General features: G+C 38.3%; 1 protein-coding gene across 9 annotated transcripts in view; it reads right to left on the bottom strand.

The window, feature by feature from the left end:
* CLASP2 (cytoplasmic linker associated protein 2) overlaps positions 1 to 27,960 on the bottom strand; it is a 153,328-nt gene that overhangs the window by 105,784 nt on the left and 19,584 nt on the right. For 8 of the 9 annotated variants that reach the window (XM_072853721.1, XM_072853723.1, XM_072853725.1 and 5 more), the window contains 5 exons: positions 19,620 to 19,723; positions 16,037 to 16,128; positions 15,624 to 15,699; positions 14,011 to 14,108; positions 6,632 to 6,702 (listed from right to left, as the gene is read on the bottom strand). In XM_072853721.1, the coding sequence (XP_072709822.1) occupies positions 6,632 to 6,702; positions 14,011 to 14,108; positions 15,624 to 15,699; positions 16,037 to 16,128; positions 19,620 to 19,723 (441 nt within the window). Of the gene's footprint in view, positions 1 to 1,702; positions 1,855 to 6,631; positions 6,703 to 14,010; positions 14,109 to 15,623; positions 15,700 to 16,036; positions 16,129 to 19,619; positions 19,724 to 27,960 lie in introns of those variants that run through there. The other variant, XM_072853728.1, reaches the window with a different exon arrangement.

Genomic DNA, 27,960 nt, shown 5'->3' with positions numbered 1-27,960 from the left:
GCAGTAGTTTTAAGAGACACCAACAGCTACATAATCATCCTATACACTGCTAATTGTATCTGGCATTATTGCTCAAAGCTCCTACACAGAACATCAGCTGACTGCCTGAACAGTACTTTGTTCTTAGTGCCTTTGTTAATGATGAATTAAATTATACAGAAGAGAGCTCCACAACCACCCTCGCTTTATAAACCTCGACCATTACAGAACCACAAAAATCCTATGGCTTTGCCTAGGGAATAGTTATTTCTTAACATGCTACAACTTGCATCCTTAATCTGCAAGTTACCACAATCCATGTTTACACCATGGAGAACTATGTTGCTTCACAGGAAGGAAACAAAGATGAAGAAAAACATTCCTAGAACAAAATCTCACCAAGAAAGAGCTTACTACACGTTCAGTTGTACAAAGACCATGACTTCCCTTGCATCTTGCAGATGACAAACAAAAATACAAACATCAGAGAACTGCACGAATTTTTTTTAAACTACATAGTCCAGCCTTAATTTCACTGCTCTGGTCACACTGATTATCTCTTTCAGCCTCTAACATATCAAAGAACGAAGTGAAAAAACATACATTTCAGGACACCTTAAGAAAAGGTCTTTCTCAGGACTCTTACTACTGATGTTTTAGCAAATTCAGATAAACGATTCACCTTAATCTTGGTATGTGATCTTTACAAGACCATCTTCTTTAATGTTATTTAAAACTCTATATATAACCATTTGTAAAAGCACAGCCCTCCTACTACATTCCTAAACTTGCTGCAAGTCAAATGAAGACTTTTCAAGTTTCTCTGAAAATAATAATCATATAGTGAAAGTCATCAAGTTATTAAGCTCAAAGAACCTGGCTGTCACACAAAACCAAGAGATGTGATAAAGATAAAACATATGTCCAGTTTTTAATCAAAACATAGCAATATAGTCTGTATTGCTTTACTGACCTACTTTCCATCGGTTTGTGTAACAACACACTGTGCAGTGAAGGAAACGTAGTAATATCCCATGTCTTTATTAAATATGTATTCCTAGCCCTAGAAGCAAGGCACTTCTTTTATGGCTATACTGAATTACCATAAATTTCTTCACAAAACAGCGCAGGTTAACATATGCTTGTTTACAAAGCGGTATAGTAAATTCAGTCTTATCTTACAGAGCGGGCTAACACAAGTAACACTGAGACAAGAAGGGTAAACAGAATACCGACATAAAAATGCAGAGTGGAAACTGCCAGTGTTGTAAACAATTAAGATCACGGACCATTCCAAAAATCTATGCGTGGTTAAAATTTAAAAAGAAACTAGAGCTGCTATGCTCAGTGCCCCGGGTACCCTCCAGCTGCACGTACCACCCTGGAGCGACGGACTCCAGCGGAAGCGAACCACATCAGGGCAAGATGTTAACCTGCCACACGGCAGACTTAACACAGTCAAACCTTGCCCTGGGAGGCGGAAGAAGAGGAGCGGAGCCCGGCGGCCCGCCTTCCCCCTCACCGGAGGGCATCGCCCGGCCGCGGCGGGCCCCTCCGGCCACCGAGCGCCCTGACCGACCTGCGCGCCTCGCCGGCGATACGGCACCGCTCGCCGGGCAGCCCCGCGCCTCCACAGGGCTGCAAACACCCCCCCACATACCCCCTCCCCAGGCCCCCCAGCCGCCGGACGGGGCAGCGCCGCTCCCCAGAGGCGCGCACTCACCGTCCCCCACAGCCATCATGCCGCGGCGGTTCCGCGGGAGGGCGGGCGCGGCGGCTGCCGGCTCCCTGCCGCAACAGCCGCCGCCGCCCCGCTTCAAAATAGCAGTCCCGCCTCACGCGGGAAACCGCTCCGCGGCTCCCGCCACCGCGCCTGGCCCGGCCCCGTCCCACCGGGGACTTTTACTGCGCTCCTCCCCACGCCCGCCCCCGCCACGGCGGTCACGTGCCCCGCGGGGTCCCCTCCTGCCCGCCCCCGCCGCCGGGCAGCGGCTGCCCCCGCCGTCCCGGCCCCAGCAAGCAGCGACGGGCAGGCCAACCCTAAGGCCCGTGAGGCGAAATCTCAGCCCCAAGGCCAAGTTTTCCCCCGCGGAAAACGATGCAAGAGCCTTACTGCCTCCTGCGTAGCTGCCTTTATTAGGATAGGCAGACCACAAAAAGAAATCAATCAAAATAAATAAAATAGAATACAGAAAAAACGCAGGAAGCAGAAGATTAGCTCGTTGAAGAAAGGTGCTGCTCTTTGACCAAGACTTTTTGGAAATCCCCTCAAAACTTTAAGAGAAACAGCTTTTTAAAAGTAGGCATGCAACAGATGCTGGAGAGCATTTTGCAGGGGTATGGAAATTATAACGAAAACCTGCCCAAAACGCGAACTTCTGTTTACAGTTTATTCCCAAATCAATGCTTTAAGTGACATACTGAAGGTAGAAAGACTGCAATCCCATAAAGTGATTAAAAAAAAAAAAAAGTACTTCCCATTTACTTCCTCTTGCCTAAGGAAAAGTTTAAAATGCAGACGGACACATAACCTTAACACGCTGAGCTGCGCAGCGCTTGTAAACCACGCGTTTGCAGGAGCCGGCACACAGTTCCTGGCAGTAATAGTTCAAAAACTCGTGCAAGTTCCTTAAAAACCAGTGGAAGCACCAGCCTGCTGAGGCCCTTTACTTCCAAATGGACTTCAACTGACCATTACGCTTCACCAGTCAGTAAATTTTCCTGTTTAAAATTATAAACCACCAAGAGTAACAGCTGAAATTTAAAGTAATGTGGCTACATTCTGACCATTCGCATTGAGCAAGCAAAAGAAATACATGTAGCTCAAAACCTTATAAAATAATCATGGCAGCTACCACCAGTTTCCGTATTTCCCGAACTATATACATTCATATTGTGCCACACTGGTGAGCTCTGTCAGAGCATGTCGTCATTGTCTCCATAGTAACTATATTTCCATAAGGAAAACAGCAAAGGGAAATAAAAAACAAGAGCGTAATGTGGAAAAAAAGACACACATTTGTGCTATTAATTTTTGCCCCCCCCCTTTTAGGAGAACACTCAACTGTATCTTTATCATCCATAACACAGCTCCCCCACAACCGTGACACTAACATCACTGTATCCTACCTGTCACATTTTATGTTTAGAAAGCTAATGCTATGAGGCATACCATTAAAATGGGAAAATTGTACGGGTTGAATAGACATGCACAATTCATATTCAGCTCAAATCATTCTGTCTGCTGAACGAGGCAAAGTAGAGAGCTCAGTATTACTATTTTCCCTACTTTTCTTTTAATTCCCTGTCTCAAAATTTACACGACTACCTGATATAGGATTCTGTTTAAATTCTCTGAGAGAAAACAGTATTTACAAATCTCAGGCAGCAGAAACAAGTGCTTTTGCAGCTTTGAGACTGGCTGCCAGTTCTGTTTCCATAGAAATGAACATTCATTTGCTGAAAAATGGGGAGGTGCTTTAAAGAACCTTCTCCAGTTTGCAGGGATACATATATTTCTGATGGAGTGAAAGAGCAAAACTAGCAGCACACCTAAGATTTTGCTTAACAGGCAAACATCCTGACATGATTCTCTTAATATGCAACATCATTATGAATGTAAATAAACCCCAAGGTTTTCATAGCAGCTAATTCATTCACATAATTCAAACTAAAGAAATGATGTCTGTTTTTACTACCAAGGGTAAGGGAAGATGGGGGAAGGGGGGAAAAATAATTAAAAAAAAAAAATCAAAGGTCAGTTGGAGAGGCAAGTTAGCAGTATGATATTATTTAAGCCTGTAAGTCTCCCACATCAAGCAAAAGCACTAAGACTCTTGCCCAGTCCCCTTGTTAGACACAGTCCCTTCTCATCTGTTGGCTTTTGAAACTCCTTGCTACATATCCTGCCCCTATTATTCCATCCATACTTGGTTTCAATATGCTTTTTACCTTGTCCACCCTCCAAGAGAATCCGTCAGTCTCTAACAGTGACTCACTGCCCTCCTCCTCTTTACAGTTTCATCAGGGATCAGATTCGATAAAGGAAGATGGTAACAAGACTGAAGGGACTGTTCATGCTAGGTCCACTCTAACACAGTCACAGGGATAACAAGATATTAAATCTACCAGTGTGCGTAAGACTGCAGGTATGACATCTTTTCCTCTCCTCCCTGTATTTCTCCCACATACCTAAGCATACCAATACAATGGTTTTAAAAGCTGTCGTGTTTAATCATGTTAGTACAAACATTTTATATATATATGTATTTGTTTTGATTACTAAAATACTATGGAAAACATTCTTGTATTCAGATTGTTTAAAGCTGCGAGTTTTGGGGGTTGGGGTTTTTTTCCCTGTTTTTTTTTTTTTTCCTCCTAAGTACATGCTGAATAAAGAAACTGAACAACTGACGATATTCGATAAAAGAATCCTAAGTCACATCTCTGGATTCTCAGAAACTAGGTCAACACAACAAAGATTTACTACCACAGCAGCGTCACTCAGGACTATGAAGAAGCTGACATCTTCCACAGTTGTATTAGCAAGCCCTTCCCTATCCATCACAGACTGACGAGAACCCTCATCAGTACAGTTAACTTATTTGGGAAAGTAACTCAATTTGGCAAAAAGCCATTCCTTTCGCTGGTAAAAAGGTTCACTACAGAGCTGCGCTAGCCTAATTATATTAAAGCCTGTTGACCAGTTTTTTGCCCCCTCCCCCCCCCGCTTTGGAAACATAACCCTATTTCCCTCTACCTTCCCAAAGCCTACTCCAAAATATCCAAAGCACGAAAAACATCCTCAACACTGTAACAGATGTATTTAGACATTAAAATTTGGCCTTTATCCAGAGATGTTTGATAAAGCCCCTAAAAGAAAAGTTGGTAACAAGGCTACAGGAATTGAACAATAACTTTTCAATCTACACGTGCAAGCAGTAAATACAAATTGTCCTTCAGAGAATAATGAAGGACAAAGATAAAGTACTAACAATGGAACAGTATCTTTTAAATAATATTTGAAAATTGTCTAGATGGATGCAACAGATTAACTAGGGTCAAGCAAAAATACTGAAACCAACATATTAGAGGGATTGTGTCTCTATGGTACCAAAACAGAATCACAGTAAATTTGGATAGAAATTGCCACCTACAAGACAAAATAAATGGTTTATACCGCTGGAGATCAGCATTAATATCTGCATTTTACAGATGAGATAAAAACAGCTTAAAGAAAAATATAGTTAATCAACTCTCAAAATAGAGACAAAAAGCTCAGAAAAGCTATGTAAACTAGTCCAGCTATGTTGTATACCTATTTTCATATATATTTAAATTATTTCAATGCATTTTTATTCCATGTAGCTTTATCCATCCTCCTGAGAACTACCAACAGAAGAAAATACATGTAAAATGCATCTTTGAACCTCTCAAACCTATGCAGCAGTATTAACTTTAAATGCAAAAGATAATGGTTTACTCTTCCACAGTGAGTAAATTTACAATCTAACATAACGTTTATGTAAAATATTTTTCCCCAAAATTAGTATGTTTTCTTTTGGGTTTTTTTTATAGCACTCCTTACAAATCTATTTTTGTATTCTTTTAAGTGTTCAATAATAGCAGTGTTTTATTTCAAAGCAGAATGCAGCATAGAAACTCTTACTACCTCAAAGAAAAGGTTGTAAAAACACATTCCTTTGAACCTACAGTCTCTTCTGTTTTCACACTAACAAGAAAACGGTGAGAATATTTAAAATGAAAAGGTATATTTGAGTACATTAACAAATCATATGCATTCCTCAAAATATTTCTACTCTTGCATAGTTACACTTTTTAGATCTAGCAGAACCTCCTTTTCAGTCAACATAGTTGCTCTGAAAGGAAAATGAACAGAGAACCCTCCCCTATAAAACAAGATCTACTGATTCCTTGCAGCAGAGAACGAAGCTTTCAATAGCAACTATATTAGAGCCACTGCCACACCACCTCCCTTGTGCTGTTACCTAACAGTCTTTTCTTAAATTATGGTTTTAAGTAAGAAAGAATTATGGTTTTACTCTTTTATACTATAAAATACTATATCAAGAATGCAGTAGGAAGCAACAAGGATTCTTTGCACAACAGGTTTTCTTTTCATGAAATATACCAAAAATAAAGAGCTCAAACTCAGCACAGTAAAGTCTTAACTTCAACATTTAAGTGTCTTTGAATGCTGAGATCACGTTTCTGTAATTTAAAACTATGTATTATAATCATTATTCATCATTTTAACTGAGAAGAAATCAAACACATTCATCACTAAATTGCCTTTTTCTTTTAGAAATATACTGTAAGATAGGATAAAGGTTCATTTGATTTTTTTTTCCCATGCATGAATACTTTGCAGGATTCTTATATCCTCTGCTGAGCACACATGTAACTTGTTAAAGATTCACTGCTTGTTTCCATGCAGTTTCAACACCTTTTCCAACTGTATTCTGAAAATACTTTCAGTAACACAGTATAAGTCTGTTTCACTAAGTGTCCCATTTTCTTAGTACTTACACACATTTCTAGTCATCCATCTCACACTGATAATGCTAGCATTTAAATACTTATCCTGTATTAATCTAAAGCTGATTATAAATACATGATCTTTCATACTCACCACTGATGCTACTTAAAATCATATTTCCAGAGTTTCTTACTTCATCAAATTTTGCAAAGATTGTTTGCAACCTGTAAAGAACAACAACAAAAATATTTTTACATCTCTGAAATCCCCCAGGTTACTGGTAAAAACAGTAATAAACTAATTTAGTTTATTATAGCATATAAAGCAGTAATACAGAATATACAAGGGATTAAGAGTAGCTAGAAACAATTCCCAAAGGACTCCTCTTCAGTTAGTTGAGCATCTTCACACAAATGCACAGAGAACTAAATCAACTTAGCAAAGAACAAAACTGAGCATCGTTATTAGCATGATTAAAAATAACAAAAATTCTAAAGTTCAGGTTCAGTAATAGTATATACTAGTGTTCAGATGACTGTGATACTACCCTATTTATAAAAAACAAAAAGGAAATACTTCTTTCTTAACTTAAGGTACACTAAACACACTTTAGTTATGTTCAACACACATACCACTAATTTAAACCCTCACAATAGAAAACACACTGCAAGTGTTCAGCTACATGTAAATAGCAAAAAAATGCCACCAAAAACCAATAAAAAACCCCTCTAGATTTGCAATCTAGTCCCACAAGGCAGAAAATGCTATTCAAGCAAGAAAGCTGACAAAACACTTAAACAGCCATTTCTCACCGCTTCTGCAGGAAAGTCAATAAAAGGAGTGGAACTATCTCACAGAAAAAATGTGACCCACAGGCTAGCAATGGGTTTGTACTGACATAATACACTGTTCAACTGCAAACAATTGAGAACATTTTCTTGCATTTCTCCAAAGACTTTTCTGCATTTTAGACTACTCGGAATACAGTAATATCTAACATGCACGTGAAGTTTTAGCTGCAAGACTAGCAGGACTGAATCCTGACCTAAATGCAGAGAGTTATGAACTACAAATCTCCTGATAGTCTGCAACTCTCCAAACAGGTACAGTTCAGCTACATTAGCAGTACTAGAGACTATATTACCCAATTCAAAATTTGCTAAAAGAGCAAATACTGAAAGGCTCTGTTTACAACTCACATTCCAAACTATTTTAAGACAAATCAAGAAAAATGGATAAGAACAGTACTTGGGTATGAAAATTCTCACAATACATAAAGGAGCAAAGTCAAGGACACACAAAGACTTCAACACTTCCTTAACCACACATCACTTTTACTCAATAATCTGTGTAGAAAGGCTGTGCACAGTCTACCTTCTCTGACACACTGCATACCCCTTTTATTCACTGGTACCTCATTTATCTAATAATGAAGAATGTGATAAAATCATGAAACACAGCCAGACAACAGTATAAAAAGCCTGAACCTTTCCCCACACTTTCTAATGTTTTAGGACTCTCACAATGCATTATTTTTACTTTCCAAATACTTCAAAGCAATCTGCTACAGAGCAAATGTGTCTTGTACTTAACAGGCCCACAATGAGAACTACACAGATTTAGCGGAGAATTCCACAAAAAGGCCTACCCTGCTGCATCTAAAATACCAAAACCAAAAAACCCCTTAATTGTCTAAGACAATAACCCATAACACAAACCCAGCAATTATTCTACCATCTCAACTTATCTCAAAACTATATGTAGCTCAGTAGTAGTTTGCATAATCTTCCCCTAACGTACTTGTCAGTCTTCTCTCTGGAACCCGTTATCCTCTCCCTTTTGCGCCACCATTGCATTTACAACCATTGCAGCCACAGCAAAATGTCTGAAATGGCAGCAATTCACAAATGTCAGGCTACACTGCTTTAATATTAAACCTCAGTCTTTTAATGAAAAGGTCAATTTGCAAATCAAAGACAATTTATACCAAAATGGGTTTTTTTTGCACTTAGACTTGAAAAAGTAAAACTACAGTTATTATATGAAATGCTTTTCAGGTACTAGCATTTACTAGTAACACATGGAATCCCATTAACATGCTATGTGCTTTCAAACATACAAAGTGAAAAGTTCACACAAGAATCAATACACATAGTAACGCATTATGCCATCTTGCTTTCATAAAAGGAAGTTAATGCATTTGCTTCGTATGTACGGTAGGAAGTATTTTTACTGTTTACCAGTGACTGCAAATTCCCCTCAACACTGCTGGATTCCATACTAAACACTGCATTAACAGTCTGCCTAGTTAATGAGGAGGACATAACACTACATCTGAAAGGCTGAAACTGTTATCCTGAGAGAAACTGAAAATGAAGACTAGAGAGATTAACATTTCCTTTAAAATTTCACTTTAATTTTTATATCCCATTAGGCTGATGTTATGCATTTGGCACACATATTTTAGAGAATTCAAAAGGAAAAAAAAATATTTCCTGCTCTTTTGAACTTAGTTTTCAAAAATGGTTTCCTGAGCATTTAAAACAGAAGACAAAACCGAAATGCTTCCTTATAAATACCTTATAATAATACACACGTTGCCTCTCACTCTGGGCAAAATATCTGATAAAGTACTTACTCTGAACATTAAAAAATGTGTTTTTCAGCACTGGATGCTATGTAGTCAGTGGTGCAGGCTAGAGAGCAACATAGTACTGCCACTCCTAAAGCTTTCAAAGCATGTCTTTATGACCAAGAGACACCCTCTACAGCATTTTGTCATAATTTAAAAAAAAAAAAAAATAATCCAGTAACATCCAGTAACAAACAGCTGACAAAATGGTCAAGCACTACTGTAGATTGAACCCTCTCTTTAGTACAGCTTACAGGAACTGTAACTACTATTTTGCAACGACTCTCACAACAAGTTTATTCCTCCCCCTCCTCCCACCCAGCTCTTCATGCTACCATTGTGTCTCCTCATATTTCTTCACACAGCCACAGGCAGCAAGGCAGTATGGGCTGAGGTCTCTAAAATTATTGCAACCACCATCAATTTAAGAATGTTTACTGGTGTTCAGCTCCTGGCAAAAGAGAGCCTGGCCAAGAGGAATCCAAGAAAGTTTACAAGGCTGGGTGAAGACTGGTTTCACCGTCATCAGCAATGAGGAACGTTCTTTGAGAACAGCATTATTACTCCTTTATCTCCTATCTGCAAGCCCAAGTCTGGATATGACATGCATAATCAATCAGTGAAGTCATCAGTCAACAGAAATACTATGTCACCAGTGAACAGAAATATTATCTTCTTTCTCCAAAAAGGCACAGGAAGGCCTTCTACAAGTTCACATATGGAAGGAAAAATCCCCACTGATGAAAAACACATGTTCAAGACAGCAGGCCACTTCTGCATGGGCTAGACGATTATTGCTGTCTCAGTGAATGAATGAATGTATGAGGTTGTAGCACTTTAAATGAGGGCTCTTGGCAACCTGCTAAACCCTCTCCTATGGCAGGTGACAGGTCTCTATCAAAGGATTAACATATTATGGTGATTACGTTCAATGAGAGGAGTACATATACTTCTAAGACACAGCATGAGCTGACACGCACACACATGGAAACGCAGATGGTAGCAAAGAACATGCACTACCCTTCTAGACTGAAAAGCTGTCATTTATGACCATGCTCGATGGAGTTCAACTGTTTGCGTGACTGGCAGAGCGGAATACCTAAAGTTTGGACCTTGTGATGAAGAGGCAAAAAAGTACCACTCCCTTGTCAACAGCAGGAGGATAAAGAAGAAGAAAGGGTGGTAACTAGTCTGTTCTTTGTGTCCAAAGTGAGTCTAAAGCAGGAAATGGCCCATATGAAGCCTTGCACTTACTTCCCCTTACTTCCCCCTTCCAAAAGAAAAAAAATTCTTGTGCATAGACATGTGTCCACATCTGGACACACAGATGGACCTCATCTACAACATGAACTAGACAAATAAGCAGAGAATGTGCATACCACATAAAATGTGGTATTCAGAAATGCATACTGCAAAATGCTTCAACATTTCAGTATGTGAAGTTGTGGCCCTAGACATAAGAACTAAACAAACAACTGGTTTTATACATTTATGTTTCTCAAGTAACAGTGGGAAAAGTTGTCAGATGACTTCCTGAAAGATCTTTAAAAGCTATTAACACTTAGACTAAGCAACTGCTATCCAGAGCCACATATCCTATTGCCATTCAGGGAAGATGAGCCACACAGATTCCATTCTGTAACAAATTCAATTTGGCCCATATAGAACAAATCCCGTTCACTATTCTTGGCTCACAGAACAAGAAATATAACATCCACTTTCAGTATTCACAAATGTATTAACATTAATTCTTACAGGCCCAATACCAAAGACTGTCAAACCTCTTTGGCAGCAACTTTAACAAAAGGGAAAACAACATCCAGATTTCCAACCACTGACTTGATACTGATTTTTCTGAAAAAGGAGTCTGCTTCAGGCAAAAAGCATGATATTATTTTGGGATTTGTAAGTTGAAAACAAATAGAAAGAGGAACTCACTGATTTTATTTATAAACAAACTCACAAATTCATCTCTGTAAAGAATAAAAATGCACTGAAGAAAAATACAGTAGTAGCAAGTAGAGTTGAACTACAAAAGTAAGATCCCATCTTCTTTTATAGACTACCTAGACTCCAACAGGTCCAATAACCTTCTCTAGAAAATCCAGTATTTTCCACAAAGGCAAACCTACCAGGCGCAGACTGCAAAACCTTTTAAGCCTACTATTATTAAATTATTAACTACATTTGGCTTTATATAGACACAACATGTATATACCATTTGCATATTTAAGGAAGTTGAACAATTTCTCAAAACAATGCTTGATTAACTTTCCTGCCTTCCTTTCAACAGACATGAGCTCTTATTTTCAGTGCTTTAGGGCAGAGTGCATTCAAGCAGCAACACACAGATCTCTAATGTGTAATTATGTAAACTAAACAAGCCTACATTCCATTAAATCACATGTGCACCAAATGCTGAAGTAATGGGGTTTTCTGCTAATATCATGTTTACACACAATTTTTAATGCACCATCATACAGTGAAGGAGCTGCAGTGCAGTTCTTTAAGGCTGAACTCAACAACTAAAAGCAGCTGTGTCTGAACCACAGATTATCCATAATACTTAAGACCCTTAAAACCTACCCAGACACACAAATATGAACACAGATTCCCCTCAAAACAATGATACGATGATACTCTACATCAAAGGGTTTTTTCCATGGATCATAACTTCTGCATAACCACATGAAAATTTTAATGCATCTAAGCGAAGGGAAACTTCTGACAGGCACTGGGGAAGAAGCATCTTAAATTAGGTCTGCCTCTGAAGGAACAACAGTCTGAGCTACCAGAGAGCTAATCTGTCTTTCCTGAGCTTTGTCAACCACCTTGTTACTTGTGCGAAGGAGTAAGAAGAGACTACAGGAACTCTGCTTTCTGTCAGCGATGGATGGTACAGAGACTACTAGCCTCATGCTCAACTCAAGTAAATATCTCCCCCCTTCATCCCAACCTGAAAACTACTGCAGAGGACACCACACTGAGACTCAGCTCATGTAATTATTTTACACTAGCCTTGACTGTCAGGTGCAAAACTGTTGAGATTCAGTGGCAACAACCCATTTAACATGCACCAAGTAGAGCCTTGCTTCTTTATGTACATGCAAATGGTACAACTATCCTTGCTTTCAGATTGGGGGAGTTTTGTATTCAACTGATTCAGATGAAATAACAATCTGGCACCTACTGAAACTGAATTAGAAGCTGTTGATTGCCTTGAGGATACAAAGCTCCTATGGTGTTTAATCCTATTTGGATCTCAAGATTTACTCAGTTTGTATCACATGGAAATGTGAAAGGGATGAGTGCTGAACCTAAACTTATGGTCACATCCAACACTCATAGCACAAACAAAGGCTGTTATCTTCACTCTTTTGCTCTTACTCTCTGTTCCAAAAGATGTCCAAGACCCTATCTTAATGCAAGAAGGATCTTCTCTGGCATGTTCCAATTATCTGCTATGAAATTCAATTTTTGGAACTGTAGTAATAATATGGCTTAAAATTCTATGGTAACCATATAATCTCTGAATAGTCTAAAATTGTGACAGCCATTAAAAAGAAGAGAATGTCTACAACTTCCCATTCCCATAGGCAGTGTAAGCTTTTGTCCAAGCAGGCTGAGCTCTGCCTGGAATGTGAAACAGTAAGTTCAACAGCATTCTCCTATGATATTTTGATACCTTACAAACCATCGTTAAAAACTAGGGCTAATAGTTTTTTAGAAGGGTCTGATGAGGCACAGTATACGTTCTGATATTCTCTCTGACACCATGTAGTAGATACATTCAGCTTTATCAAAATCAAGAAGTGAGATGAAGACTCAGGGTAAAGCGGTATGTTAATTGATAAGAGGTTAACACATTTTTAAAAGTGTAAATTGTTTTGATAAGGAATTTGAAAGATATTACTGTATAAACACTCTTTCCCACTAAGTACAATTTCAAGCTCTGTCTAGCTTTCTTAATTAAACAAATCCTTAGCAAGGTAGCAACAAAACAATGGCTAATTTCATATAAACTAATCTACACACAACACAGACCAGCCTTGAAAGATCGGAATTGCTTTTCAGAAAGAGAAACGACCAATGAAGTACGCATTTTCAAAACTTCCTTGCACCTTTTGCAAGAAACATCCAGTGTCCTGTGATGGCATGTGTAACAGTTAGACCAATGAACACTCCTTTTGAATACTCCTTTCTCATTGAACACCAGAATTCCAACCTCAGAACTGGGAAGCAGTTATTTTGAAAAGCACCTCTCTCTCATCTAACTGTAGCCCATAAGCAAGTATCTAGGGTGGAAAGGATTGGTCTGATGTAATTAGCAAGGAGCAAGGGAGGACAATTTTTCCATTATAACTATCTTCAAGAAAGTAGTAGCTTGTTGATTTGCCATACTTTCATTGCACACTTACACACATACGCACACACTTGTTCTCTCTCACACATGCACAATACATGAAAAGTATTGATTTAAGCGCTTCAGTGGAGACTCTTCTACACTAAGACTAAACAGCAACTCCAGAATAAGGAACAAGATGTATATATACAAGTATTTTCTAATTATTTCACCACTGCACTCAGTATGTATTTGCTTAATTTTGAAACATTTTTCTACTACCATCCAGCTCTCAGCTTCTCTTAAAGTCAGGGGATTTTAACTGGTGAGTGTAAGGCTGCTTTTCAGCAAACACCTGTATGCCTCTTCCAAGCAGAAAAGACAACAGCAAAAGAAAGTCAGGACCACCAGCAACATCACGATGGAAGCAAAACTAACAAAAAGACAACATAAAAATTGTAATATTTTTAAAACAAAGTTTTTAGTGAGTTTAAAGTTCTGATAAAGAACAGTAACACAGAACGGCTCAGGATCAGAAAATTAAAACAGCTAACTCACCTTCCAGGAGGAATTCCTCTCTTCGTAAGATCTACTCGTACTTTCTCTCCCACATGTCTATAAACCTCTACAATGGCTAGTATGGCAGCATCTCTCACCTGTGAATGCAGAGTTTAAATTGTTAATTTCAGGGTTGCAGAAACCAAAACAACATTTGCTGACAACCCACTAATCTTCTAGTTTCTATCGACCTGCATGCCAACTCATTTCACAAAACAGTTGAAACAGTGAGGATGGAAGGGAAAGGAAATACAACTGTTATTTCAAGATGGTATTTGATCCAAGTTAGAGCATCTCCAGATGGTAAATGAAAAAATCCTAGAAATAACAGCTCTAGAGGGAATTTCTGGGACTGACATAAGAATAATATTTGTGGAAAAAATGTGGTTTATTTAGGACTATATCACAGTAGGCAATACTTCCAAAAGTTAGTCCCTGCACTCAGTCTTGACACTTCATCTTGCTTTCATCTGTTTCTACATGCAGCGGGGCCCTTCTGGAAAACTAAGGACCTGACTGCCCACAACAATGGGCCAAAGTGATCAGTGTTTTCTTTACTTCCTTCAACAGGAATTACATGGCATCACATAAGCACAAGAAAGGGAGTAAGACAAGATAGGGGAAGGGGAAAGAACAGTTAAAGCAAGGAGACAGAGTGCCTCTTTAAAAAATTTAAACCATAGTCATCACAATAAAAACTGCCAAAAATGCGTGTTAGTAAATGCCATTATTCTCTATAAAGAATTACTGGAATGGCTTTAGTATTGTTCTTTGTAACAGTTCGAACTAAACCCACAATTGCTCTATCAAGATATGAACTACATCTTTAGTAATGATCAACAAACAAGACAAATTCTTAACAGTTTCTCTAGAATAGAACAATGCTACGCTATACGGAGAAGACAAAGATTTTGCTGCACCCAGAAAATAAGCATAAAGACCTATCCTGTTTATTTGCCCATCTCCTACCAATGCTACCTTCTTCCTTACTGCATTCTTAGTCTTTTCTCTCAGACACAACTTCAAATAAATCAAGAGAGATCTTAACCATTTCCATGTGAAGGTTTTCTGAAGTTTAGATATTACCATTATGAACTACATCTTGATTGTCACTGCAGTTGTTTTTGCTTAATTAACTGATTTTAACTACAGTCCTTGCATGTGCTCAAATGCCATTTAGGTTCCATTTCGGAAATTATTACCTGTCCTGCACATGATAATGTTATCTTTAGCAAATTTGGCAGACTATTACAGGTCTCATGTAAGGGCTCCTTCCGGAGGCAATTCTTCCTGTCAATGTATTATTTTTTATTTTCTTTCAACATGCTCTGTAAGAAACAACTGTTTTCAGTAATGACTAGTTTTAACCTCTGAAGACAAAACTAAAGGGGCCAGTATATCGCAACACTGCTGCCTTTGCAACTCTCCTTTCATCTTCCAATGGATGGACTGCTTCAGAAGAAAATGGGTTTATTGTTTCTCATGGTAGAAAATAATGACCTGTTGTATACAAGCAAGCCCATCATCTTTTCTTAAATGCCTACATTTATTTTGCTTTCATTCGTCTGTCAAAGTATAGTTGTTGAAGCACCAGTAAGTAATGAAATCCTTACCTGACTATTTGAGTCACCAAATGCTGTACACAGATGTGGTACCAACTTGCTGAGGATTAATGGTTGTGCACCATAACTAAAAAAAAAAACCCAAAACCCAAAAAACATCAGTTAAATGTATTTTTTTAGAGAAGAACAGAAAATACTTTATGCAGAAGTGAACTTTTAGTTTAGCATTGATAAAATACAAACTTACATCAATTAAGCTTCCTCTCTCTCTTACTAGTCCCTTGTCTACTTTTAAATAAGACAAAAATACTACACCTTTAGTCTTTCTTTCAGAAAGCTCATAAGTTGTTTGATTTTTCCCATTTACTAATTGAATCTGACTTCCTAAAGTATTAGTTTCAGAGAAAAATGACATTCAGAAGAAGGATAGAACTGTTACATCTCCATAGAAACAAAAAGCTTACATGTTTAAGGTACCAATAAGACACAGACACACTCCTTCTCGGGATCGGTAATTCTTGTGTTTAAAACCAACAGCAAGACGTTCCCAAATGTACTATAAAAACAGAAATAATTGTCTTTGATTACTAAGAGCACAATACGATGTAATTCTATCCATATTTCATAATTACGTTCATAACAGTTGCAAAAAAATAACAGAAGACAGGTCCACTGGAAAAGTAAAGGCACTTCTCAGAAAAAATTAAGTTATAAAATGCACAGTATGGAGCACGACACAGATTATTCCTATGCCAAAAACAATTTCTAAAAAACATCCTTCAGAAATCTAGCTGAGTATTTTTATTGTTTGAGAAACAGGTCTTAAAAACATGCAGAATTGTTACAGTTAACACAAAAACACGAAACAAACATTAAAATTACAAACTACTGACTCAAGCAGAAGTTGCTATATTCTTTTTGCTTCATATTCTGTTTCCCTGCCAACATTTCCTCTCATCCATGTTAGCTCTTTCTTATCCATACTCCTGCTGTCCACTTCTCCCCTACTTCTGCTTTAAATTTATTTCTTCATTTTTCCATTATTTCTTGCCCATTCATTCCAATTTCTTTGCTTCCATTTTTGTTCTGCTTTCGTTTCTCCTTTTGTGCTGGTGCCGCTTCCTGTAGTCCGATTCTCTAGCTCACTAAACCCTCATTTACCTTCTTGCGCACTCGTTTTTCATTGCCTGCCTTGACTCGTTCCCTCCTCGGTTTATCTTTTTACCTTTCCATCTCCTTGCCGTTCTCTAGCTGTGCGTTACGGTGTAAAAAGTGTAAAACATGAAGCTTACGAGACTTGGGATTCTCAGCGGTATTTCGGAGCAGATGCACAGACTCCAACTGCAACTGCCCCAGCTGCAGCGCTGCCATGACAGCCTCAGCCAGCATCCACGGGGAGCGTTGCCTAGTGATGGCTGCACACTGGCAATAGCACATTTTGCAGCCTGGGCACCACCCTCGTTCCTAACCCCGGAGTGGTGCAATTGCAGCCTGTAACGATGCCATACAAATCTGCTAAAACCTATTAGATACAAATTACTGCAATCGTATTCAGCCTGCTGGAAAAAAAACCCTCACTAACAGCTATGGATCAACAAAACCAGACAGCGTAAGAGCAGGGAATACTGCATCTTCTTTATCAATGAGGTAGCAGACTTCATAGCAGATGTAAAATTTTCCAGTTAGAGCCTTGCTTGATCATTTTGTCCCATATGTGGTTTCTTGTTTGTTTGTTTGTTTTATACTTCATCACACTTAGAGAAAACAAACCTTAGACAAGCAGGATATGGCTTGCCAAAAAGGCACAGCTTAACAACAAAGAACAGGATTTTATGGAAGAAAACATCCTTCCAGTTAACCCACTGTCCTGGACAAACATGGAAAAAAGGAAATCTTGCTAGGTGTAAAAAATACAGGTAGAAAGGTAACTGTAGAGTACCGAAACAAACAAACCAGACTGAAGAGAAATTTAGGCTTTCACTAAATTAACCCTACTTTAAGAACTGAATTCTTCTAAACAGAAATTCAAAGGGTTGCTTAGAAATTTCAACTCTCACGACTTGCTAGCAATAGTTGGTGCCAATCTCCCTTTGTCCCATTCATGCATATATACCACCTATATTGTTATTTTTATGCTTTCCTGCCCATAACAAGCTACATCTAGTTCTCTCTCATAAAAAAACAAAGCAAAAAAAACCCAAATAAAAAACAAAAACCCCAAACGCATTGAAAACAAGAAAAGGGAATTGACAACAGTACAAATTAAATATTACTCAACAACACACTAGAACAGACAAGATGAGTTCATTAGGAAGAAACTTACGGGTCTTATCCCTAAAAAAGGATTCCACCCAGCTCTTCCAAAGGGATGTTTCTCTGCAGCAAAGGGAGCCTAAAACTCTGTATTTCAGTGTTGGAGGCACCGGAAAGACTTCTCTGTTCTGGTCCCTGCTGTGAGGATGATTGATGCTTTTCATCCAAATTTTTAATGACACATAAGCTGTCCTGGGAGCAGACACCTGAAGCCAGGTTTCTCCCACCCGAGGGGAGCTACCAGAAGAGCCATACCTTCACTTATTTACACATGCTGTTCCTTGGACCTTGTGAACCTTGTATTCTTTCCTATACTGGGGGTAACCTTCAAAGGGTATGGAAGCTTCCTTCCATCACCTCAGTGTACAACCTAACAACTCTTCAGAAACTGAAAGATGGACCCGTAATCTAAAACTCTTTCATGATGAGGGCCTAGCATGAAGCAACTATCACCACATTCTTTATCAGTGATTGTTCAAATGAACATGTTGCCAAGATGCTCTGCTGTGCATTTATCCAAATCCTACTACTGTACAAGCAGATGTACTTTCAGGTCTGCATGCCAGGTACTTCAGAGCATCTTGGACACAGGAACATGTCACTCACGAAGTACTTGCACTTAGGCACGAAAAAATGCTGCGATGTCTCCTGTCAATGAATACGATCAAAACTAGATCTTGGGAAAAGGTAAAGGCATGTCTTTGTGGTTGACACTACTAGAATTTGATGCCTAAATCCCACTCAGATCTGTGACCAAATCGTGTGAGAAAATACCTCAAGCTTGAAGAGAGATAAATGTTTCTATAGTTGCCTAACATGTTACCTGTTTTTCCTATCAGGCAAACAAAGCAATTGAGAACAATTTTCTCATTGCAGATGAAGTCTGCAAAATCTTATTCCCTGTGCACAAACATTCAAACCTGTATCTATGAAGAAACAAAGCCAGGAATTAGGATACTAAAGAACCTCATTTTTGTTCACAAAAAATGAGATGTTCCCTATTAACTTCTGCACTGAAAACTCAAACAGATTTTCTTCGGAAATTAAAAGCTCAAATAACAGTTCCTACTGACAACCAGGGTCTCCAGAGTTCCAAATAACATCATTGCTCAAACAATATAATCCTGTTAAACAATCCTACATTTTTCAGACTCACGCAGTAGAAATACAAGATTTAGCACTTGGAAGCCACATAGTGCTAAGAACTGTAAAAAGGTTTGCTCAACTCAAACTTCAACCTAAGACGACAAGGCAGAGGGAAACTTATCCCTGCCTCAGTTTGTCAAAGGTTCACACAGCATGTTTGTCATACATCTAGAAAGCCAGATTTTCTAAGTTAGAATGCACCATCTCAACTGAGGGACTACTCCTACGTGTTAAAGTACAAAGCTAATTTTAAAATAAATTCAGAGCTAAATAAACTTATTTAATCTCATTATGCAAACTTAAACCCAGGAGATTGCTTCAAACATGCTTTAATTAACGAAGTCCTGCCACATGATATGAAAACATCTACTCAGAATTTAGCTATGATATGCAAAAACTGCAGAATTGCACTGTGCCAGATTTTTACCTTTAGCTGAACAATGCATCAGTGCCAATCCATTAAGAATATCTTTAACATTTATGCCATTAATAGTAGCCATAACATTGTGACATATTCAAAGTCAAGCTCATGCATAAGTCATAAGCTCACTGGAGGCCTACATCTGAATCTACATTAAGTAATCGTACCATGGGCGGTGCTGCTTCGTCCATCAGTTTCAATATAAGATTCTGTGCTTGCTCGCGAACTTGATCTTTGGCATCTCCCATACGATCTATCAAAGGCAGGAGAACTACAGGAGAGGGGAAAAAAGGAAAAAGAAAAAAGATTAAACACCCAATGAAGATTTTCTAATACTTAAGGATATTTCCTGAAACAGATTTAAGATACACCTCATTCAAAAATAAAATCTGATTTTAAGTTGATCAAAATATTTTAAAGTCTCAAATGTATTTCTGAGTATGTTACAAAACTAACAACAAATGCATTGGACTGAAATTGAAGAAAATAGTGTCTTCCAACAGGCTAAAAAGAAAGCTTCCCATCTTAAAAACTGTAAGAATGACTTAAATTTTATCTGCAAAAAGTATGCTAGTAGCTTCTGAACGCCTGGCTTTTCTGAAAAATAATGCTAGGCCGTGGGGCATGAGAAAGAATTGGGACAGGAAAAAGGACTATTTTCCAATCAGTGGAATTTTGCTGTTTAATTACAAAAACTTTAAAAGTTTTAAATCCTCCTATTCACACAGTGTATCTTCTGGAAACTCGGCCTTACTTCAGCAAAAGTATCAGTAAAAGTTACTATTTTAAAACGAGCGTCCTCAAATATTACTTAACTAAAATTGCATGATAGCTGATGATTTCACATCCTAAAAATCAGAACTCACTCAAAAGGAAAGGACTCGCCAATTCTTTTCATTTGCTTATCCAGAGAGAAGTTTCTCATTACATCTGATAGACCAATTACTGTTATGATATTTAGAAAAGTTATCCGAATGAAGGCTTAGATCAGCATTGTGCAAGACATCCTGCTATACTGGTTCCCAGTCCTCCATCTGGGGCCTACACAGACGCTTTGGGAGATTCTCTCCCCCCCCCCCCCCCCCCCAGCACTTTTGGTACCAGTTCTTCAAAACGAGGGGTGACGACACCGAGTGCACCGTCTTCCCGCAGGAAGTACAACTGACATGGAATTGGCAGAGATGTCATCTCCCACGGGACAGTGCTTTTAAAGTTAGTATAAGCATGCGAAACACCACATTTAGAAAAAGCAGTGTCACATGCCAACAGTAAGATTCACCTGTCAGCAGCTCAACCTTCTGCATTAACTTTTGTTTCTGATCTGATCCACAGTTTTCTAAGAGCTGCAAGTATCAGTCACGTAACCTAGGTGGAACTTACTCAGACCACAACAACCCCAGCCCATCCTTCTGCTCCTGCACTCTAGTTAAGCTGGGGCTAAGTTTGCAATTACCATGCCATTTATTCCAAACTTCTAAAACTAGCATAATGTTTACCTTAAGTCTTTTGGAGACTGCTCATATTCCAACAAAAAAGATACAGTAACAGCTAAAATCATGCATTTGGTGTTATATCTCTCAACACCTGAGAGTATTTTACAGTTGCTGCCTGATCTCTCTCAGCTGCTGACTGCTATAAAATTAATCTTCCTATTCTACTCAGAGAACAGATAACTGTATCACCCTATTTTTCAAAAGGGAGATCTGAAAGAATTTTAACAGTACTTAATGATTTTATAGTAATAACTAAACAACAGTGTTGCCAGCAAAAGAAAGGGAAAAGAATCAGTAACTCAGGAGGTCTCCTCAGTCCTCTGTTCCCACATTAAAAACAGCCATTTCTGTACCATGATTATTATTGGACAAATACACTGCTGAAGTTTGAATTTCCCCTCCTGCTATATCTGAGCACTTTCTAATTGTCCTAATCTGAATATTTAATTCTACTGGCTCTGGATATTCCACTGACATCTTTAGCTACCATTACCAAGTTCTTGCATTTTTCATCTATCTTCTCTTCCCTTTCTCCTCCGAATAGATTATTACAGCCACCTTCACTTTACAGTTTGAAGAGAAAGGTTTGGGGTTTTTGTTTTGGTTTGGGTTTTCTGTTGTTGTTTTGTTGGTGTGGGGTGGAGGTTTTTTTGTTTTGTTTTGGGGTTTTGTTTTGTTTGGTGGTTTTTGGGTTTTTTTTTTCCATTTTGTGAACACAGAAGAAACATCCAGAACTCAAGAAGTGAATTTTGGGAGTACACAGCTGACCTCTCCCCTAAATTTCCAAATCATTTATATACTTAGTGATTACGTTTTTCTTCCCAACAGTATTTTTCATTACTATTTTCAGCACTTCTAAACTGTCCTTTTACCCGTACCATACGTTACTGGTGAACTAACCTGACTGCTGGGCAGCTGAAGGCAACTCTTGCTTTACAGAGAGGGCAACAAACACAGCCACTGAGAAGCTGTTCCAGCGGAGGGAAACACAGCGCGTGCCAGTCCTGCGGGAACACGGCTCCTTTGTGACTAATTAGCACGCCGAGTCAGTTGACAGAGCTGCAGATACCAGGGCTCCGCTCAGATCACTAAGGCAAGCACAGAGAACAGCTACTAGAAGCCGCTGAACAGAGGTGAGGTCATCGAGTTAAACTATGTCACAGCCTGCAGATTTCAGCGTGCGTAGCTACTGAACATGCCAGCCTTTGTTACTCGTGGAGCTCTGACAGAGGGACAACCTGCTGTGGGAGCTGTTAAAGGGCCCAAATGTCTGCAGGCTTGACTTTTTCCACCCTAAATCTCAAGTTTCTGTAAGACCCCATATAAGGCATGATAAATTCTGTTTGCCTAAGACAAGTGAAATTAGGCTGCTGAATGCTGGCAACCACCAGCTGGTTTTCAGTTTGGTAATTCAGAATAAGCTCCAATAGGAAATTATCTGAAGTTGGTTGCCTATTGATGAAGTTTCAGAACGCTCAACCAGAAAGGGATCTCCACCAAACATATTTCAATTTGAACTCCTAATGCCTTCATCACTTTTTCTCCAAATGTTAGACATGTCTAGGGAGAGCTACAGTGAAAAATAGCTGAATTGTGTTGGCTGTCCTTTCTATGAATGAGTAGGAAACACATCTCTCTACCCAAAAATTCTGACAACATTTGAGACACTCAGGTCCATCCCAGCATCTTGTTTTGCTGATCACCCTTCTCTTTTCCCTACTCCAAGCCTCCTGGCCTCTCCTTGCTCCTCTCTAGTCCCGCCCAGACAAAAATCACAAGACCACCAGAAACTTTGAATTCTCTAAGAAACCTCACCTGAACCCAAAGCAGCAATAACAGCGGAGCGTCAGAGATGACAGTACAACACAGGCTTTTGCTCTACATCAGGATAAGCCAGTGCTGCCACTAGAAAGCAGCAGCTTTGCCTACTCACAACCCCAACCACTGTTCCCCCTCACAGCCCGTACCACCCCTTGTACCAGTATTTGTCTGTTTACAAGGCGAACTCAGGACATACTCAGACATTCAAGGTGATACACGCATGTCAATCAGAAGCATGAGCTAAGAGAGGTATGTTGGAAATGAGCCAACAGGAACAGCCTGTGGAGGTTTTGGCACCTTAGGAAGTATCTGCTGGGTGTTTGTGCACTAAGATTTTATTAAAAAATTTTTACCTTGGCCAGCTTTAGGCAGGAACAGCTGAAGTCACACTTGCAATACAAGGGCACCCTTTACCAAAAATCAAGTCTCTGCTTTAGAAGATTAGAGTACCACTACATCCCAAAGAATGGATGACCAGAAAATACATCAACAGATAATGCTCCCCCCCCCCCCCCCCCGACCTTCATTCCAAATACAACTGAACAATCATTTTGGCTGATACTTTTCCTTTAAGTTTTATATGCTTTCTCATCAGCATTATCAAATTAGCATCCTTCTTTATGTTGCAGTGCAAATATATGCATTTGGTCATTTCTGGCATCAGTCTGCAAATGCAACAATCCCAAACAGATGTTGGAGTTAAAAGAAAGGTGAGGAAGGAGAAGTAGGACCATGCATGAAGGCAGTATTCAAAGTGGTAGTCTCCTAACAAGTTACCCAGTGAAGTATATAATTTGTCAAATTCAGTATGGATTCACACACTCCTACTGTTTTATATTAACCTTACCCATCTTACTCCTTCTGTTGCCTAGCTTCTTTAATTATTTCAAGGGGATTTTGGAAAACCTAATAACATGACAACTTTCTTCCTTTTATTTATTTCTGCTGATATGCAGAGAAACATTACACTACATTTAGGAGACACTGATTCCCTTTGCAGTTGCTGGTTATTTTTTGCAGAGCCAAGCAGCACTATATCCCATTCAATTTGCCTTTTCGCCACATTTTAGCATACTGTCAAAGTTTCCTATCACTACCAGCCACTCCTGAGTTTTTCCTGTTAAGATTTCTACGTTGTTATACCACAATTTTACAGGTTTTGATTACTGAAGAAAACTTAGAAGTGTTAGTAAATATATTCTATAGCACACATTAATTCTACCAGATCTACCTCAAACTGACCTATTTACATATGAACTGCTATTTATGCCTTTTTCCTTTCTAATTACATAATAGTTACCTTTCTATTATATCCCCAACAGAGCTTATTATCCCATCTGTTTCTTCTCCACTGTTTGTCTTCCTTCTCTTGGCTCAGTTAACCTAAATAAATTTTCATTTATACAAATTCACATAATGAATTTATCACCACTAGTTGGACAGTAGATGCAAGAGTTAAGGCCAAAACCAGCCTGGAGAGTCAGAGTACAGCCTTGAGAGATTAAATATTTATTTCCTCTACCAGGACTGAAGATGACAAACAAGTAAATCACAGAAGTCAGTGCCTAGAATGGCACCCAATGTATTTTTCAAAATCCCGAGCAGCTTAACTGTATGACCCCCTGCAGCAAAGAATGCCATAGGTAGCACAAACAATTTCCTTTTGTTAAACTTTAACAAAAGTTCCTTCTGTTATGACACAAATATGGAGCTTTTCAGTTTCTATTATCGCTCACAGCTCCCTCTCTATTCCTTCTCTCTTGACCACTTATACCTGCTCTTTGTGAGTGCCCATTTTATGTATACCCTCTCACACCTACCCATTTCTGTGAACCAACTTTCGATAGTCCATGTCTGCTCTACTGCAAAGACTTACAAAAAAGCATTAAGCAAATAAGAATGTTTACCAAGGAAACAACATCAGTGCTGGCAAAAAATATGTTACTAAAAAGTCTAACTTCTTGTCTTTGACATTAAAAGAAAAGTCTGTGAGGACAGAAACAGATTAAACCTAGGCAGCAATATTGTCCTAGTTTTCTCAGAAACCTTGCCAGCTCAGGCAACAGCATTAAACAGCTGCCATTAGAAAGGAGGGAGGGAAACAGCTGCCTCTGCAATTACGGCAGTCTCTTCTTCTGGATAAGATGCATGGGAGAAAAAGGAATCCCACAGAGGCTCCTATGGCGGTCAGCAATAGGGCTGGTCCGACAGACCCAGATGGCCAAGGACTACTTCTAAGCAAAGAATCATTAACAGGCTCTCAGAGAGGGCCTCACTGCTCCCCTCCTCAAGGTAAAGTCCAGTCCACAGTAAGTTTAATCAAAAGCCATCTCAGACATTCATGTGCTTCTTTGGGTCTCTCCAGAAGCCAACTAAGAAAAGCATTAATGGGATTAATGAGATATATACTCTTCATCACCAGTAGTGGAAGAAAAAAAACACTTTTTTTTTTTTTTTTTTTACATGATACATCTATGAATTTATCAGGGTCTCAGTCTCAAGAACACGGGAAGAGGGCCTTCAAGTCCAAAGAGTTTCAAGAGGTGTATTAGACCAGCAAGAAAACTACAAGGTAGAGAACAAATGTTCGTGTCATCTTCAGAATTTTTTTAGCTCTAGGCTAGGTTTTTACAGAACTAGTATTAATTAGAACCAAACAGAAACCAAGGAAGGCTAGGATTTCTCTACTTTTATTTAATGACACTGCATTTCTAGGTGTCATACAGTGAAATGTCCACAGACAGCAAGCAGATGGTACTCTAAATCACAGCCTATCACTCAAGCATGGATCATTCAGATTAAATTTATTCCCACTAATAATAAATGCCAGTGCTAGCCAGCCAGGACATAAAGAGCTTTAAAAGGCTGCATAGATTTTTATTTTATTTTTTTACTTTATTTATTTTATTTATTATTCTTTAGGGAATCTGTCATCAAGATGAAAAAAACCGCAGCTTAAATCAGCTATGACAATTAGCTATGATCATGAGAGGGAACCAAAGAAAATTTAAGAATTTTCTGACATGTTGCAGGAAGTTCATCTTTTTGTTAAATTTGAAAATATAAAAGCTATTCAAAACATCTATTCTGAAGAAAAAAATACAAATATTGGAGTCTCCTCTAAAAGCCTTTTCCAAAAAAAAGTCTGAAATATTCAGCACTTTATTGTTTAAAAAAATCCTACAACACCTATCCAACACAGCTTTTCCTGAGGTCAGTAAGAAGTAAAATGAAAAGGCAATGTCAGACAGAACACTTGACTTGCATTTAGATGCCACAAGGTATCTTTGAGACAAGACTTCTCTTACATAAATAGAAAAGCTTGCTTTACATTATCTGAGCAATTCAATTTCTTGAATTATTTGATTTAATGTCAAAGTTTTCTCTAACATCTGAGATTGGCCATACTTTAAGCAAAGACATGGGCCAGATGATCTTGAAGGTCTCTTCCACCCTAAATTATTCCAGGTTTTATGTTTAGATGTTCTGCAAGCATTCGTAATCTGGAATCCTAAGTAGATCATGCCATTAGTCTCAACATTTAAATGAAATTAATAAAAATTAAAAAAAAAAAAAGAATAAAAATCAGTCAGTCCCTAAAACTTGAAGATACAATGTTTTTCTACATGCTATATATCCATAGTAGCTCATGCTAAAACAGTTCTTGGTTTTCATGGTGTTGAGGAAAGGATTCCTCCATACATCATTAAAACCACTTACTGAAGAGTCACATCTTGATTAAACTATGCATTAAAGTCTTTTCAACCCCAAAATTTCAATCATTAGGCAGGAGAAAAAGCAAAAATTAAGAACTTGGGTGTCACTTATCTAAATGCAGTCTTACTCAAACAAATATTTCCAAATTCTTGTACCAAATACTTTTAATCCCAATTCACTCAAAAAATTAATGCACACCACAAGGCCTTACAGCTGCTTTAAAATAAATCAGGCAACATACTTGCACACTTAATTATGACAAAAAAATTGAAAGAGCATTTAAATTATTCTGAAGAGTCTAATTTAAAGGTTCTTCCATCACTTCTAGAAGCCACCTGGGAAAGAAATTAAACACTTCAAATTGGTTTTGCATCTTAGTATACAGCACTACAACTATCTTCCAAAATTATTTTTGCCCACTCATTTCTTTTTACAGTAAGAAGAATTTGAAACTGCTATTACACATATACACACATTTACATATGGGGTTTTTGTGTGTAAAATGTGTGTCTATATTCAGATTTATACATATATGTATATATTTAAATATAACACGTGTATCCATGTTTGGTCTTTAAGTGCCAAGTATCTGTCCTTTAATCTGCAGGTAACTAAAATATATTTTGCAACATCTTGTAAGGTTGTATGTGAAAATGAATGACAAAATCATTTTATCATAGACTAATGGACAGTTCAATATATGCAGAAAAATATGTCATGATATAACACCCCTTTAAAACTGAAACAGATTCCATATACCTTTATTACACTTTTTCTTTCCCATTCCTTTGACAGCAACGAGAGGACAAAATAACATTCACTCCTTTAAGAAAACAAAACTACAAGTATGAGTAGAGACTTTTCCCAGAAACGCATTCACCCAGTCACATTTGCCCATAATTCTGATATTCTCTTTTATTTCTGATATATGGTATTAATAATTAATGCCATCACCTGGGAAAAGAGATTGTGACAGGGTAATTATGTACTCTTACGTAATCTCTTAATCACAGAACAAGCAGTAGTGTTAAATACTGAAAGATGTAACACTCAAACACTCCTTAATCTGCTTTATTTTTTCCAGAATATAGCCACATAGTCGTATAAACTAACACATACCCCAGTATTTACTGCTTTCAAAGTGTTTTCAAGCATCTTCACTGGAAGTACTAAAAAAGAGATTCCACATTTGTGTGTCCAACTTCCCAGAACACTGATGCCAGCTGCAGAGAGCGTGCAATGTGGTTAATCATAAAAGGATAATACTTTGGAAGAAAGTTACTGCAACATTAGATTGTTGCCTAGGAAACTGAATTAAGTCTCTTATCAAGCATTATACTTCAATACAAAGATCACTAACATGCTCTTCAGAATATCGGAAAGCATCTGTCCTACAACTGTTGTATTGATTTTGCTCAAATCTAATTTACGGCACACGTGTAGGCTGTGAAGATGGAAATAATAATGTGTTTGTGTT

The sequence above is a fragment of the Ciconia boyciana genome, chromosome 2 (genome assembly GCF_034638445.1).
Source record: "Ciconia boyciana chromosome 2, ASM3463844v1, whole genome shotgun sequence".
Classification (NCBI taxonomy): domain Eukaryota; kingdom Metazoa; phylum Chordata; class Aves; order Ciconiiformes; family Ciconiidae; genus Ciconia; species Ciconia boyciana.
Note: the sequence above shows the minus strand (reverse complement) of the source record. Positions and strands in the feature narration are given on the sequence as shown.